At 39.5% G+C, this 18000-nt stretch overlaps 2 protein-coding genes across 3 annotated transcripts in view; both read right to left on the minus strand.

Moving 5' to 3' along the window:
* Positions 1–262: 262 nt before the first annotated feature.
* The window catches only part of sugct (succinyl-CoA:glutarate-CoA transferase), a 61084-nt gene continuing 43346 nt past the window's right edge, over positions 263–18000 (minus strand). Inside the window, exons 13-15 of one of the 2 annotated variants that reach the window (XM_065948735.1) lie at positions 4662–4725; positions 2902–2973; positions 847–984 (exon numbers count right to left, since the gene is read on the minus strand). In XM_065948735.1, the coding sequence (XP_065804807.1) occupies positions 2951–2973; positions 4662–4725 (87 nt within the window). In that variant the 3' untranslated portion in view covers positions 847–984; positions 2902–2950. Of the gene's footprint in view, positions 985–2901; positions 2974–4661; positions 4726–18000 lie in introns of both variants that reach the window. The other variant, XM_020645076.3, reaches the window with a different exon arrangement.
* LOC114920929 (P2Y purinoceptor 8) lies at positions 10443–17854 on the minus strand. Its single transcript, XM_029279730.2, has 3 exons — positions 15388–17854; positions 13804–14198; positions 10443–13615 (listed from the first exon to the last, which is right to left on the minus strand). Exons 2-3 carry the CDS (start codon positions 14175–14177, stop codon positions 13162–13164), a joined length of 828 nt encoding a protein of 275 aa, XP_029135563.1. The 5' UTR covers positions 14178–14198; positions 15388–17854; the 3' UTR covers positions 10443–13161.

The following is an 18000-nucleotide window of genomic DNA, read 5'->3' on the forward strand; positions in this document are numbered from 1 at the left end:
ACAATGGATTTCTGGATACCTACAGTCTATTTAAACTGAAGTTTGTTGGTGAGATATCACTGCTGGTATTATTTGAAATACTTTCTCTGTTGGTGCATTCAAGCAATCAAGTACATTGACAAGATCTGCTGCCAATACAATAAAACAAATCAATACATTAAATTGTGAATCGTTTTCTGTGAAGGGTTGTGAGTACTCCCACATGTTGCCAAAAAAAATTAAATGAAATGAAACAAGAAGTAAACACTGACACTCACAAAAATGTGATATCAAATGGAGTTTTATCTAATGATAAAAAATGTCTGCGTTTCCCTGAACACACCAACATAGTCTCTGAAAAACAGAATATCAGTACATTTATCACCTTTTCTTTGGAGTTATGAACGCGTTAGCTCAGCAAAAACAAATGCATAATTACAACAGTTATTTTCTTTTATATAAATAGCAACCACTCATTTCTGGAGTGCAAAGGAAATTTACAGACAAAAAAAACAAGAAAATGGAACCACAAATCAGGAGTGCTTTAGAACGTTTCAGGAGTCTGCTATGCTATGTAGTGATGTAAACAATATGTTTAAGTTGTGCAAAAATTTAGAAAATGTCAAATAATTCACTTTCAGATCTTAGAAAAACATGTATTGCTGCGCAGAACCTTACCATTCAAATGACTGTTATTAAAAGTGTGTAGAAAATAGCTTCCCAACATATTAATAAATTCTTATTTTTCTTAATGATGTGAAATCGTCAATTTGTCCCTCCAAAATAAATCTTTGGAGTCTCTTTCTTATATTTTGATATTCTTGTGTGTGATATCAGCCAATCAGGACACTTCATTCTGGGCCACCGCCTTCGTCTCTAGCAGCATTTTGATGATGTCATCACTGTAAGACAGGATGTCTCTCAGCACCTGCACTGTGTGCTGGCCAATCAGAGGAGGGGGCATCGGTCCAGCAGGAATGAAGCTGCTGAAACGGACAGCAGGGCCTAAGGACAAACAAACAAACAAACACACAAACACAAGATACATTGATTTTTTTTGACATATATACAAGTCTGTTCGCTGGTTTGTTATATGTTTGCATAATTAAGTTGAAAAGTATAGAGAATTCATTAATAAATGTTTGTATTCAACCCACAAATGAAGGCAGGTAAGTTTAAAAAGAGCGTTAAAATAAAAAAGTGAAATTATCTGTACTTTATACAACTACTGAGGAAATCAGTTTAATTTCCACATTACACCTGAACAAAACAAAAGATTCATCTTGTTCTAAAAAGTATTTTTAAACAAAATAACTGTTTTATACTTTCTCTTTTGGAAAACTGGTGTTGCATGACATTTTGATAGTGGATGGATGAAATCAGATTAAAAAACAAGTTTGTTAATTATGGTGCTTTCTTTGTTTCTTGCTATATCATTGTTATCCACAGCAGAAATAACCTGTGGGGTACCTCAAGGCTCGATTCTTTGCCCCACCCTCTTCTCCATTTACATGCTTCCACTTAATAACATAATGTGCAAGCATAATCTTACTTTATGCTAATGATACACAGTTATACCTTCCACGAAAGCAAAATTATCCACACTGCCATAATTTTCTAAGACACTGTCTTAATATCACAAAACGTTCTTTTACTAAATAAAGACAACTATTTTCATCTTCAGGCGGCAAAATTCCACGAAAGAGATTTCATAAAATTTCAGAGACTTATTCAACTTTGTGTTGTGTAAACTGTTCTTTTACCTAACATGTTATTTTTATGGTTTGCTTGCACTCTTTTTAAATGTAGTCATACCCTTTTTTTTTTACAAGTTACACAAAGAAATGTTTAATAATAATTCATCAGCACAATGTTATTTTATGCTGACGACACACAGTTATATCTTCTACTGTAACACAATGGAGGATTTTTGGTAGGTCTTGACTAGGTTAATTTGCATATCCAATTTCTTACATATAGGTCAAAGTAACCTCAACTAGGGACTTTCACTGGGGCGCTGTGGAGCCATTTTGCAATGCTCCAACACAAAAGCAGAATGACAAGTTAATTTAGCCCACTTTTGATTATTGGACAAATTTGGAGAGTTAGGGGCATGGTAAAACTCCCAAAAAGCAATTAAAGAAGCAGCATACATTTTACAATAATTACTTTCATTCCAAGAGGGTCCTCGCTCCAAGGGTTTGTGCTACCATTCGAAATACATCTAAGTAAATTTGTCCCTCACTCACTTTTTGTTTTGCTCATCTCCTCTTTTTGTCTTTCTCCTGTCTCTTCCTTCTTTTTCTAACTTCGGAGTCGAGCAAGCTGCAGAAACTCTGACTTTTTCACCTCTGACTGAGAGTGCGATAATAAAAGATGGATGTAACACGGAGCCAAAGGGACTCATTAAAGAGAAACGGAGAGGAAGAAGATGATGATGAGAAAAAGATGCAACGATGAAGACATCACTGAAGACGTCTCTGACCTTTCTCTCTCTCTCTCTCACTCCTTTTTCTTTTTTAATTAATTTCCTCATCGTCCAAGTCTCTCATTTAATCTTCTGCGATGTTTTCTGTCCTTCTAAAAGGTTTCTTCTTTCCATTCTATATTTTACTTTTACATCAAAAGAGAACACAATTAAATTTAAAAAATATGACTTAGGGAGGCAAGTCAATCAAACCAACAAAATAAAAAAAATAAAAAAATGTAGGAGGACACTTTAATATATCATGCATGCTGTAAATAAGTTCTTGTGCATCTGAATTACAAAGACATTGATCCCAGGAAACGAACTATCTCCATCTCATCACACTTCAGCTGTGAGCGTTAATCAGACAGAAATGCAGACAAAGAGCTCCTCCTCTGTGTGTGAAGTAAGCAGATTAAAGACCATTCTTCAGGTCATTCTTCATTTTTTTTCACCTCTTCATTCCCATGTGGATACACAACAGTCCTGTTGTGTTGAGGCGGTTCAGAGGACGAAGCAGTCGGCAGCTGATGCGAACAAAACAAGTTATTTTAGGAAACGCAAAACAATCATCTGTTTTCTTAAAGAGCAGCACTAATGAGCTGAACTCTCACAGTTCTGTGTGTGTGTGTGTGTGTGTGTGTGTGTGTGTGTGTGTGTGTGTGTGTGTGTGTGTGTGTGTGTGTGTGTGTGTGTGTGTGTGTGTGTGTGCGTGTGTGTGTGTGTGTGCATGCGGTGCGTGCGTGCGCGTGTGTGTATGTAAGCCAACACGTGCATCATTACATGACCGTGTGTGTGTGTGTCGACCTGGATCATGGTTTTATGCATGACTGTGTCGGTTCTTGTGTGTGTGTGTGGGTGGGTATGTGTGTGTGTGTGAACAGTGCTTCTATTTTCACCCATTAGCAACCTGTTTTCCCCTCCAATGACACTCAACAAGTGTCAGGGGCAATGTGTGTGTATGTGTGTGTGTGTGTGTGTGTGTGTGGTGTGTGTGTGTGTGTGTGTGTGTGTGTGTGTGTGTGTGTGTGGTGTGTGTGTGTGTGTGTGTGTGTGTCAGTGTGTGTGTAAGGACCAATTATTAATGAATAAGATTATGTAATGCTTCGATTCATCCGTGCACATTTTTAGTTTTGTTTCATTCATCATAAGCTTAATTTGGGTCACACGTTTTTATCAATCGTATTATTTATTTATTTGTATTTTAAGATATACATTTCAAAATAAAATTTGAATGAATACGATTTAAAGCAGCACTGTGGAGGTGTTCACCTGAAGAGTATCTGTATTGATCTCACAGCAGAGATTAAAGTGAGACTGTGTCTAGATGAACTTTCTTGCTGACAGTGACAGTTCCACCGTAAGTCACACTCAAGGCGCTGAAATCTGTCTGACTGCAGCGCTGTGAACCACAAATATACAGAATTGACTGAGATTTAATGGCAATAAATAGAATGAAAGGATGTTGAATTACGGTCAGGGTGAGGATTCATAAAAAGTCTGAGTTCAAGATTTGTCAGGTCTGTGTGAGACGACAGGCAAACGACTCTTAAAATGCTCGTTCTTTTAAATGGAGTTTGGTTCACGCATTTCTGCAGCACCTCAGGAGAATCTCAGCGCAGGTAACAGACTTTCACAACACAGTGGATGTTGCTCATTTGCGTTGTTTTTGATCCAAACACACCTTAAAATACAGGTAGGGATAAGGAGGAAATAGTGCAAAAAGAAATTTCAAAAAACATTTAGATCAAACAATTTTACATCCAAGGAGTTATTAAAAATGGTTTTCAAGTTCCCACTGAAAACTGTGAAGACGAACCAAGAGGACCAACTATCTGTCCCCCCCCCACACACACACACACAAACAGAGGAATGTTGCGGCCAATGAATGTCCTAAGCTGCACGCTTCATATGCTCAATTAAACCTCTGAGGTACACACAACACACACACACACACATAAAAAATCAAAATCAAACACACTGGTGTTGTTTACTAAACAGAGATGGGGGGAACAATAAGAAGAGAGCAAAGAAAAGGATATTGTGAAGGCGGTGAATAGACAAACACGAACACACACACACACACACACAGATTCTGCTGTTAATACACGATGGAGGACAAACGGCCTCCTTAAAGTAGAAACAACCCGAGAACTTTCAACCAACAGAGGCTGCACTGGCATGTGTGTGTGTGTGTGCGTGTGTGTGTACTCACCAGGTACAGTGATGCGTCCTGCTGTCGGGTGGTTCATGTCCTGAATGAGTCCGTTGTGTTTCACCTGTAAACAGACATCAAAGGGAAGTCAGCTGGTTGTTGTTTTTCTATTACCTCACACCAACAGTGATCGTACCACAGGTGTTCTCCCTGTAAACTCAGGTGTCTTAAAGATTCATTTGAAAAAAACAAACGTGAATGAGCATCACGGTTATACCCAGGAAACACACACACACACACACACACACACACACACACACACACACACACACACACACACACACACACACACACACACACACACATACATACATACATATACATATATATGTATATCCCCTGTGCGTGATCCCCATGGATTAATGAGGTATTACTGAATCTGATTCAGAGTGTTTGAGGTGATCAGTTTCTGTCTGGGTTTCAGTTTGAATCTATGTTCCTAAAGTCAGTTTGGAGACACATGATCATACAAACAAAAAGAGCTAATCGGTTGATCAAACTAAAGCAGTAACAACTAAAAGATCAATTATTAAAAGTGTTGGAAACTAATTTAATTATCAATTTTGTTAAGTCGTGTGACTGTTACGTCACTTACAGTGTCATGTAGCTGTTTATGTGACCTTCTTTTGCCCATTATTCTACCAGTATGTCTTCCTTTTATTCTGTGTTTGTCACATTGTATTCATTCTTGTTTTTGGACTTTTTTGTGCGCATTTTACTTTTGACTTAAGTTTCATTTTCTTCCAGTATCGTGCACTTTCAGCTCAAGCTGTGTTTAAATGTGTTTTTTAAATAAACTGTACTTTCACTTAATACAATGAGGGTCATAATTTAGTGACGAAGCTTTAAGTGATGATTTTTTTATGAAATAGTGGTAAACATGATGATAAATGTTTGTCAACGACTAATTTTACCTTGACGAAGACGAGACTTTGACGAGCTTAAAAAAAAAAAGATTGATAAAAACTCAGATGACAAGTTTAGTTTCCATTTATTGAGAGATGATGAGACTTGTTAGAGGTGGGCTATTGAAAATCCAAGATATTTCCCCCACTGCACGTTTAACACGTCTTTCAAACTTAGGTTAGTTCCGGTCATAGATCAAACTCTTGTTGGTTGTCGGGTATGAAAAAGTGTAATTACACCGTACATGTCAGAGTTGGTACTTGAGTCAGAACATGAAGCTGAATTTTGACAGACTGGAAAAAATGGAGGATGTGTGTATGTGTGTGTGTGAATGGAAAATGAGCCTAGAACATAAACATGTGTCTCGCACACACACACACACACGCTCCTCGGTATGTGTGTGTGCGTGTGAGCTTCTACATGTGTTGTTATGTTTGTGTTGGTTTGTTGACTTCTCATGTTTATGAGCCTCAAACTGACAGAAAAATAACTTCATTCTTTTCTCCATCTCTGGTTTCTTTTTCATGTTCGTCCTTGTTTTCTATTTTCTTTTTCCTCTTGTTCCCATCCAGTGTTTCTGATTCTGTCATTCTTATTTTCCATTAACCCCCCCCCATCCCTTTTATGTCTCACCTGCATCCTTTCTACTGGATTCTCCTATTTCTGCATCTTTAAATAATTCATGGTTTTCAAACCTGGGGCCTGTTTTTTAACATATTTGTGGTCTGAATAACTCATATTTTGAAATCTTTGATTGTCTCCAGTAGATGAGTCATGCAGCAGTGAACAAGGCTGTAATGTCTGCCACATAATCCTTGATGGATCAAAGTTTGTCCACTAAAAGTTGTTGTTTTTGTCCCTGACAGGCTCAGACTGTTATTCTAAGTGTCTGAAAACATTGCAGAAAGGATCCCTGGAGGGGAGAGATAGACCTTTTTGCAATAGAGGAAGTTGATTTTTTTTTAACTACAAACAGCTGTTCTCTATCGTATCGAGAATGTCTCTCCACACAGTTACATATTCCATATGTACGGGGGACTGAGAGATAGTTTCTTCACTCAGAGAACCAAGGCTACAACATAACCAAACATTCTCTTCAAACACACCAGACGACATTGAGAAAAACAGAGATTGTACCTCACATCGCCCATTCGTTTTGTCTTGGTCTTTACAACACTACAGCCTTTGTACAACTTATCAAGGTTTAAGAGTAGGGCTGACGCGATAGAGGGGGAAAAAATGCAATCAATCGCTGTATTTCAATAGTTGATTTCAGTTAATCACATTTTGAATCACATGTTTGACATCACATTTTCCATCACTGTGACTATAGGGAGAGGCTGCGGTGGCTTACGTATGATGCGTAGAATAGGACTGAAGAAATAAAAAAAAAAAATGTGTTACTTTATGGACTTAATAGCTAGTTAAGAGGGAACTTAAAGCTGCTAATGAGATGGTAAACCATGACTGTATTTGTGATGAAAGATGACTGCGGTATTTATTTATCAGACTTAAAAAGATAAAAGAGCCTGTAGTAACTTGGTACCAGACTCCATTGATAAAAACAGTAATTTACCCCCAGAACACAGGAGTTGTTGGTCTACCACCCCCCCTTCAACAGTCAATCTAACATTGAAATTATTTATTTATTAAATTGAAACAAAGCAAATTAAACACCAAAGTCATATAACATCTAAGAAGGGATGATCTATTAACTTCTGTGTTTACTGAAAGGCTAAATTACTTTACCCAGATACCGTGTTCAACAGAGTGGACAACCAGAAACATGATGCCTGTGGTCTCGGCTGCAAGGAGGCATCAATTATGATAAAAAATAATATACAACAAAAATAAAATGTAATCTCAGGGGACTGAGATTAATAGATAAAACACACACACACACAGGGGTTAGCTTTAATAAGATACAACCACTGATCGATGGCTTTAATTTAAACATCAAACATGACACACTGGGCAGGAAGTCAACCAGCGCTAAGTGAATTATAGTGTGTGGGTGTGTGTGTGTGTGTGTGTGTGTGTGTGTGTGTGTGTGTGTGTGTGTGTGTGTGTGTGTGTGTGTGTGTGTGTGTGTGGTCACTGCATGTACTGGTAGACAGCCTCAGAGTGTATATGTTTAAAACACATGCACTTAAATTACATCAAATATTTTGGGAACATGAAACCTCCAGATCCAAGCCACATTGCACTACGTCCTTGTTGTTATGGAAACCATACAATCGGCAAACCATTTCAAACAAATTATAAATGTTGACCATTTCTTTATTTTTTATTTTCTTGACGAAGCCCAGTTTAATATTCTCACAGAGTCACAGCAGACATTCAGCAGCTGCCGTCTGCAAAGTCCTGTTTCATCTTTCCCCACAACCGCAAACGATCAACACGAAACAAAACAAAACGAGGCCTCCGACATTCATCTTCCTGTGAGATACACAAAACATGTTGATGAAACAGAGACCACCGGCTCAAACTCTCACAATCATGATGGGGAAACAACACTGCACGGACATGACGTCTGTCGACTCCATTTCTTCGCCGTGTAGTTTGGAGAGACGACTTTATAAAATGTTCACTCTTTGGTTTATTCTTCAGCCAGCCTGGAATTTTGGCCATTGCCACTGTGGTTTTCAAGAGCCACAAGTGATCATATATAGACAAGAGGGAGGAGCTGCAGAGGAGGGAGGGGTCAACAAACGCCGAGTTACCAAAGCTCAACAGTCTAACTCATTAGCCGCTAATGAGCTGGGTAACATGTTTCCAGAATGAGACTCTGTTAGTGGTGAACGATGGCTGCTGTTATTTATTCATCAGACTAAAGAAGATAAGGGAGCCTGTCGTAACTGCTCAGCTTATTTGTCGTCTGTCGGAAATCTTTGAAGAAAAGTAAAGTTTAGCATTTTCAAATGTTGGTGAAGTATCTGAAGTCTGCTGAATGTTTCCACAAGACACACCTGGTGGCTCCTCCCTTTAATATTCTGACATACTGTGTGTGTGTATGTGTTGTGTGTGTTGTGTGTGGCTGTATCCAGTGTTTCCCCTACCATTATATTGGGGGGGGGGGGGCGGGCCGCTTCAAGTCGTCGCGTCGTTGTGTCGGCATGTCGGCTTGTCCCCACTCCCCCAACGCTGTAAACCTAGGGGAAACACTGGTATCTGTACATGCGTGCTTACAAGTGTAACAGTATGATTGAATGCATGTGTGTGTGTGTAATTCTATCTGCTTGTTATGCAGGGTATCATTATATCCATATGGAAATCTCTCTCTCTCTCTCTCTCTCTCTCTCTCTCTCACACACACACACACACACACACTCTTTATGTTCGATTTTCAAAATTTTTTAAAACATTAAATTGGCGACAATAGCAAAATTGACAAAAAGTTTGTGTAGAGGCAGCAGGATAGTTAATCCACACACACACACACACACACACACACACACACACACACACACAGATTCTGAACAACACGGTTAAATAAACAGAGCTGTGTGTGACGTTTTTTTTTTTTTTAAACACAAATAAACACAAATGATCCAACAGTCAGACTCGGTTGAGTAACAAACTTACACAACTCAACTTTTAGTCCGAGTACAGAATCAGTCTGTTCTGATCTCTGACCGACTTTTAAAGTTGTTTATCCTGTAAGAAAGTTATAGATTTATTCAGTAAACTGTTTGTTTATTTGACACACAAACCTAAGAACTTCCATCTGACAGAAGATTTTGTTCATTTTTTTCATCACTTTTTTTCTCTTTTGCTCTAGACGTGTGTTTGTGTGAGTGCAGTGTGTGTCGAGGGTTAAGATGACTTTTCTTTAAATTTCTCTGCATTATGTTGAGATGCTTCAATGAAGAACATCAAACGTCAGACACACACTCACACACAGGCATGCACACATACCCAGCTCTAGGATCCCTTCCTGCTCTGCTGTGTGTTTGAACACATGGTGTGTGTTTGACTAAAGCTTCACCTGCCAATCCTGTGTTTCTTTCTGAATGGCATGTGTGTCTGTGTGTGTGTGTGTGCCATGTGTACTTTGCCAGCCGCGGTGGAAAATGGCGAGCCTGAAAACCGCAGCGTCTGTGTGCAGTTAGCAGCCTGATCAAAAGACAGACGCACTGATCACAGAACAGTTTGTGGTTTTTCAGCCACGTGCCTCCTCTTCCTCCTCCCTCCTCGTTTCCTTTCTTTATTTCTCTTTCATATTTATACTACTCCTCATATCCTATCCTTTTAACTCTGGGTCTGATTCACAAGAGAATTTTGTGGCTTTTGCGTCCCCTAAATCTGTGAAAATGTGTCAAATGGACACAGTCTATTTCACAAAACAAACACAAATGGTTAAATGCTCCCCTTACTGCGCTGCAGAGCAAACAGCATCTCTGTGCGTCGGTGTATTTAAATGGCCTCACAATAAAGTTTAAAGGGTGTCCCCTCCTCTCCGAGCTGACCATCTTCATGCTGACAGAACTGAGCTCCGTCAGCATGAGAGTGCAGCTCCATGTAGAGTAGGTGCACACAACTTCTCTCCACATTCAGACACTAAACAAGAACACACTGCACGTAGCAAGACCACTTTTTGGCGGCTTTCTCTGTAACAAAAGCTCTATCTCTGTAGGGGTCCTTTCTGTAATGTTGTCAGAGACTCAGAACAACAATCTGAGCCTTTCAGGGACTTTTAACATTGCAGCAATCTCAGCCTGTTTCTCTGCTGCTGGATCAACTAATTAGCCAGAGCAAATGGAAAACTTCTTCCAGATCTCTGGTCTAAATGACTTAATTAGTACAAATACTTTCCGGTGATGATTTAAAAGTCTTATTTCTACAATTGAAAGAAAGGAAGAACCAACCCATTGAGAAATTCTTTGATTTTTAATCTTTATTTTTTTTTACCTTGGTGTATACAAGAGTAAATAAAACAGTTTGAATAAAGCCAAAAACTCACACAAAGTTATCTCCAATCAGGTCATGACTCTTTAAACAGCCTTTTGAGTGTGTTGACCTATCAGGAGCTTTGAATTCATTAGAGCATCAAAACAGATTCAGGGCATATATATATTAAACACTCGTCTAACTCCGGTCACCAACTTCTGAATGACTGAGGCCAACTCAGATGATGACTTCTTCACCCTCGTGTTTCTCTCTGCTCTCCTCGCTGTTTTAACGCCTCCTCTTCCTTCCTATCGCTCTTTACTCTTTTTACTCTTCGAGTCTTTGAAGCTAGCAGTGGCAGTCCATTAAGTCGACTAACCAGCACCCATGGGAGTCATCCAGGCCCGCTGTTACATCATGTTACTGCAACATCAAGGAGCGGAGGATAGAGTGTGTGTGCAGCTCGATGTATGTGGAGTTGTGTATATGTGTGAAAGTGTGTGCGTGTGTGTGTGAAGATCTGAGGTTGCCTGAACCTGCTGCTCTCGGTTTGACCTCGACAATCAAAGCAGCGTGTGAATATCGCAGCGTTTTCATTCCTGTGAAGTGTCAGAGCAGGTTTTTCCTTCCATATACGGCCTCATATTAGCACTTAACAGGATTTTTAGATGCGTTACATAAAGCTGAAGCCTGAGTGTTTACGGTCCCAAGTGACGTGGTTTTTCATGATACCAGCTCATGACATGAATAATGCCCTTCATCGTGTTTTAGTTGGAGAAATATTTATTTCTAACTTTGAAGAATAAAGCAGCGATGTGTCACACTGGAGGAGTCATGACTCTCTGTTCAAACGTCTCCTTATAAAGATCAGATAAACACAAATCATACCTTATAAAAAAGTGACATTGCTGTTTCTAAAGTTTTTAATAACTCTGAAAGTACTGCTACAGCACTAGTAAGATAAAGCTAAATGCTGTTTCTCTAAATATTGCCAACGCAGGGAATTCCTAAAATCAAGTTATTCCCCCACAGGGCAGAGCTTCACGTTGTGTGTCACACTGAGTGGCTCACATCAGGCCGTCTCATCACTTTAAGGATCAACTTCCAGAACTATGAAGTGCTTTCTGAAACTAATGTTTGTGTCAGTGTGTGGACTAAAGGTCCAGCAGAGCTTAGCCTGATCGTTACTTCACACAGAGATGATTTTGCATTTGTCATCATCCATTTATAAAGATGCTCAGATTTTCATCTTTGTAACTTTAACTACATAACATTAGACCTCCTGCAGATTTTCACATCCAATTTGACAATTGATCCCAACAAACCAGAGCTAAAATAAAGTTACTTTAGGAATAAACAATGTCCAAAATGGGCTGAGCCCAGACACCCTTCAGAGGAAACTCATTGGCCACTTGTATCAGCAATCTTATTATTTCGATCACTACCCAACGCTCATGACTGTATGTGAGAGTTGGAACACATCGATGGTAAATCAAAAGCTCGGCTCCCTCTTCATCACAATGGTCCGGTACAACATCTGCGATGCTGTCGAAGCTGTGGACGCTGATCCAATCCGCCTGTCAATTTCATGGTCCATCTTAAACTCACCCCAGAACAAGACCCCAAATACTTGAAGTCCTTCACTTGGGGCAAAGACTTCATGTTTAGAGTGACTCTGCCAGAATCATGGCCTTGGACCTTGAGGTTCTCATTCTAACCGCTTCGCACTTCGCTGCAAACTGCCCCAATGCCTGCTGGAGATCCCAGTCTGAAGAAGCCAACAAGAACCACATCACCTGCCAAACCTGGAGACATACATTGTTTCAAGTGTTTTCCCAAACTACAAAACAGCATGCACACAACAAAGCAAGGTGAAGCTTAATTTATATAAAATTTATCTCATAACAAAGTTTGATCCCAATTTTCTCATTTAAACAGGTTGAACTGTTCCTGAGAAAAAACTCAACTTGCTCCTGTTGGTAGGCACCATGCATGGTCGATCCCTGCCATGTTCGTGTGTGTGAACAGGTGAATCAGAGGCAACATGGTGCATTAGAAAAGTAGCCATGTATCTTTGAAAGTGAATTTTTGGTCAAACCAGGCTTTAAATTATCCGTCCAAAATAGCATTGGCCCTTCAGTGGAAGGATTAGCTCACTTAGAGCGTGGTCACACTGGCAAGCAGTACCTTGCCTAAACACGCTTCACCCAGTTTGTTTGACCATAGACCATAGACCACTGCTACGTACCGTGCTCATGCACGACACACTTCCTTGGCCACAGTACGCTTCGGAGAGTTGTGCCTCGGCACGGTACAGTTCATGCACAAGCACAAGCATACGGGTAAGCAACGTTGACAGCCTTTACTATGGAGAAATCCAGAGTTTTCTGGCTGTATCTGACTAAAATGACTCAAATTAAAGACACAAAGTAGCTGCTCGTGCTTACAACATTACCAGTGTGACCACACCCTTAATCATGTTAGGATTCTGCATGGAAAGCATGCCTTGCTTGATCAGGGAAAATGTATGTTTGTATAAATTAATCTTAGAAAGTTAAAAGAAACAAACGTAAATTTTGCTCTGCATTTTTTTTAATTATTGCATCAAGAGGATTTTGAAAGTAGGAACAGAGGGACATGTTTAGTGGTTTTTTTATGTTTGTTTAGGCTGATTGACCCTGAGACCTGGTTGATAACATCAAACTCAGAACTTGATGCAGGGCAGTTTTCCGGCTCTGTGGAGATAGAGCAGAGGTGGGATGAACCCGCTGATGATGCTGATGAGCAAGCTAGCTAATAGAACCTTTATAATGACATGAGTTGTTGCATACAACAGTGTTGGAGCCAAGACGAAGACTTGGAGTGACAGAGTCAAGATGGAGAACCCCTGGGTGATCATGATGACCTTAAAGGCCTTTCTCTTCATGCTGTTCTGGCTCTCACGCTCTCGGCCCCGATCGCCTGGCCCCGGCTGCTTCAGCACACAGAGAGCGTGGACACCGAAGTACAACATGATCACCAGGAAGAACGCAGCTTTGAATATGAACATGTAGGTTGTTCCCATGGGGGAAAGTACAGAGACTGTAATGGAGCAGTCCAGTATGACCAGCAGCCAGGTGACTATGCAGCACGCCAACCTGTAACTGAGAGGTTTGAACCTGTCGGGAGGAAAGAGAATACTTTCTATAAAAGGAACAGATGGTTCTGCTGATAACACAAATGACTGCATTTTAAGTTTTGTAAATTCAAAGCCAGTATTCTAAAAAAGGATACAAAATATTATAAAATCTGGCCCACCTTTGGACCTTACAGATTTAGTCAGTCCTGTCTGATATTTCTTGATTACCTGAGAAAGATGGTGGGATGCACCACAGCCATGTAGCGTTCCAGAGAGATCCATCCCTGAAAGATTGTTGGTGAAACCAACATGAGCTCAAATATTACCACTAACAGATACCCAACAGTCAGATCCATCCTCCGCAGGTTGTTGAGTAAAATATAGACAATAGACAAGATGGAAAAAAGGAGCTGTGCAATGGACAAATTTAGTGCAAAGAACTCTGAGGCCATGGCTCCGTCTCCTCCACCGGCTATCTGCCTCACCACGTAGATGTTTGCGGGCAGACTAATGAAAAAGTTGAAGGAGAACAAGCCACTCAGTCCATGATAGTAATAGCTGTAGTCCATGGAATACGTGGAGTTGTCTTCGGACTGATTCATCTTCACCCAAATTTCTAGAACCTGCAGAAGCAAAAAAACAAATAATGTTTTTTGGATTATTGGTTTAAAAATGCTTCTGAAGAAATGACAGTGAATACTACCAGCCAAAGAAATAAATAGAATTCAACTTTTGGATATGAATTATACTTAGCCATTGGATAGGTTAAGAGCAAAACATTGGGTATGAGTGTTCTAACCCCTCCATATAACGAGTAGAGAAAGTGAATCTGCTTCATATCCACGAGGAGTTATTTTACAGGCTTAAAACTTTTTCCGAGATCAGATCAGCGCAGATAAAAGGTTCCTAAAATAAAACCATCTACATTAAGGTTTTCCTCACCGTAGTCACAAGTGTGTGTTTCCAGACTGGAGTTGCATCTAAACAACATCTATCCCCTCTTTGTTTTGCATTCAAGAGGAACTCCTGTTTGTAATTTGGCCTTTTTGTTTCTCAATTGTTTCACCACAAGCTCATTTTAAACTGGACCCACCTGTTGATTTGCATGGCAGACAGCGAGTATACATCTGGTGTATTCAAAACAAGCTGAATGAAGACATGGATATGGTTTCTGTGAATGGCTGTGGGTTGAGGCTACGACCATATTTGCATCAGGTTTTAATTTCATAAAGTAATCTCTCAGTGGAATTTACAAACAGAACAGCAGCTGGAGCAGGACGAGATTTATCAGAGTTCAGATGACACATAATTGTGCTAATAAAAAAAAACATGGAATCAGTTTTTTAGACAAATGAACTTGTGGCTAAATGTCAAACTCTGGGTCAGGTTGGTTTTATTTTATATAGTAGTTGTACTTTGGGGCAATGGATAAAAATGTACATGTTATAAAGTTTTTCTTAGTGTTCCCCAGTAGTAAAATTAGCATTAGCATTTTTCACTAAACCATCCGCAGCAGTAACAATAATTCTAATTCAGCAAAAATTAAACACAATCCTGGTCTGGTAATGGGATGAAGGTAGAATATCAGAGATGGATTTTTGTAAACTTGGGTAAATAAAACCAATGCTGTTTGATTTGAAACACACCACCAGAAGAAAACTTTAAAGATATCAGTTCTTCTTCTTAAAAAACAAAATACAACTCTAAGTACTGATAAAGAGCATTTTTTGATTAAAATTTGTATTTTTTTTTTGTGGTGAGGTGAATAAAAAACAGTTTGTTTTCAAGATTTTGTGTGTGAGTCAAACTTACCTTCAGCTTGTCTTCAACAGAAGTAGCTCAGTAATGAAGCATCACTTGGCTTTTTGTTCTCGTCACTAATGGACATTCATCTAACATCAGGTGGAAGAAGAGAAGATCTGAGTCAGCCCCCCTGCTTTATTTGCATGACTGATGCATTATATATAAGTTATATGGGTCAGAGTTTTCATATACGCTTTAAGCTAGAGAAATACATGTATAGTACATATTCTGTCCAATTTCTGAAAATGCCAGCTCACTTTCATGAGGCTATTTCAGTAGTTAGCCAGAGTGACCAGCAGGAGCCTCAACAGTGGAGCCAACAGATTGCTGACCAATTTAAACAAATAGAATAAAATACAAGCTGCAGTTACAGTTACTTATCAAAGAGGTTGCTTTGTCATACATAAACCTTTGTAAAAAATGATTGATGTAATTAATAACTCAATGAAATTCAAACACACGTCAAAAAATGTTTAAAACTGTGCCACTTACCCATCATGTCTGTTGACAAAGATTCCCCGAAGCATCATTTAAAAAATAAATGTTCCTCTTATCCTTAGATGTTTCCTTAAAAATGATCATGATCTGGAGATGTTTTCATCATAGTAGTAATAGAACTTTTTCCAAATCACAACAACGGCAGAAATGCAACAAAGACAGATACTGACGGCTAGTTGTCAAATGAGACCGTCAACATTTAACAAAAGAATACTGATCACAGATATCCAAGTTTCACTTATCTATAACTACCTTATGCCTTCACAGATTCTGGTTCTGCAACAGCACTGTAACAGTGTCAAAGTTCACTCGTCATTACACATTGCATTGCAATGGCTCAATAGGAGCGGCATATGAGCACACTTTAGTAGCTTCACATACACAGAAACTCAAACATGCACACACACACACACACACACACATACACAGTGGTGTTTCACCTCTGATGTTACACATTTAAAGGCTCATTGTGTTGTACATAGCAGGCGAGGCATAACAAGGGCGTAAATATCCGCATTACGCTGTCAATCTGCGATTGATTTAAAGTGATTTCAATTTATAAGACCTTAGTTATTCGTGAATAAAGTATATTATTTCATACATTCATATTGAATCTCCAACCCTATAATAATACATTGTTTTTTATAGCGCTTTTCTAGAAACTCAAATACAAGGGAAAAAAAACCAAAAAAAAAAACCTTAGCAGCACAAACCACACGTGTTTAATACATTAGCAAACAACTCAACAACATAACAGTAAACTGTGTTTGGTCATTTCTTGTGTTTGTTTGTGTGTTTTAAAGAGTGTTTGTTTGTGTTTCCCACAGAGTTCCACTTCTCTTGATGTCCCCGTAGAGGATACAAACACAGAATTTAATAAAAAGAACAGTACATCCGCTGGCTTAGTGGTCAGGACACATAGCAGAAGACCACAATGCCCCTTGTTTGATTCTAGTCAAACTCCCATTCCCCCAGTCGATATTTCTTGTCAGTTACTCTACTGTCACCAAAAATACAAGCCCAAAATAAAACTAGTCGATGAATACATTTACTTCAAAAACACATCAAGAAGATTAACATCGTCCGACAGCCAATCACGGAAGCTCTGTAAGTGTGTAGGTTCCTCGAGCCAAATGCAAATATTGGCATGTTGACATGCTCTTATTGAAAATACTAATAGATTATGTAAAAATGGTATGATGACGCACACACATACACACACAACCACACCCACACACACCCACAATCTGCATCACCAATAAACAATAGCCATTGTTTCTTTCATGATCGGAGGGGGAGATAGATTAAAAGGGCATGCCTGATGTTGCCATGGCGATTTCAGACGCTGACTGTCAGTTTGTGCAAAAAAAAATTCATGACAAAAATGTCCCACAGCAAGGGAATCGGCTCATGCTGTACTGCTCACACTGGGATTGTGTGCAGTTATACAGCCGATTGAACGGTGGCATTTCCAATATGACAACCACCATCGTTGTGTTTCATAATTTCTCTTCAGAAACCAATGGGTGACATCACTGACACTTTTATACAATCGATGGGACGCACACATACACATAGATTCAATTTAGTGTCACTTCCATAATATACTCTCAGCATACATGGGAGCGAATCAGGCACACTGTGTTTTGGTTAGCGTGAGAGTCTCTGTGTAAGAAGTGGAAACTTTAACAAATGGATCGAGTTTGTTTTGGATCGAAGAGTTGCCCATATGGAGACAAACGGGGAGAAAAGTTGATCAAGTGTGTGTTTGTGTGTGAAACAGCAGCTGCGCTCCAGGTGTGGAGGAGGACAGTAACCTCCTGTCAGCAGGGAGCTGTTCAGGAGCTGCAGACAGTGAGGAAAACAGCCAAGTATGAGATCATTGTTTGTGGAGACATTAATCCCAAACCTTGGAGTTATGAGAGTCTGAGCGACACTGGCAGCATCAACATGGGCGGGTCAGATGAAAACATGACAAAGATAAATGAGCCTCAGATCCCCCCCCCCCCACCCCACACACACACAGTCTGACTCATCTACTTTAACAGCTGCTGATTATTCCCAATGCTTCATACAGTATCAGAGATGTGGTACAGCTGTTAGGTAAAGGTGTAAGAGGAGAGA

The sequence above is a fragment of the Labrus bergylta genome, chromosome 20 (assembly GCF_963930695.1).
Source record: "Labrus bergylta chromosome 20, fLabBer1.1, whole genome shotgun sequence".
NCBI lineage: Eukaryota > Metazoa > Chordata > Actinopteri > Labriformes > Labridae > Labrus > Labrus bergylta.

Coding starts and splice junctions, on each gene's coding strand:
- LOC114920929 (XM_029279730.2), bottom strand. CDS start 14,177: ATGAATCAGTCCGAAGACAACTCCACGTATTCCATGGACTACAGCTAT. Junction 13,616..13,803: donor CATCCCACCATCTTTCTCAG/GTAATCAAGAAA, acceptor TCCTCCCGACAG/GTTCAAACCTCTCAGTTACA.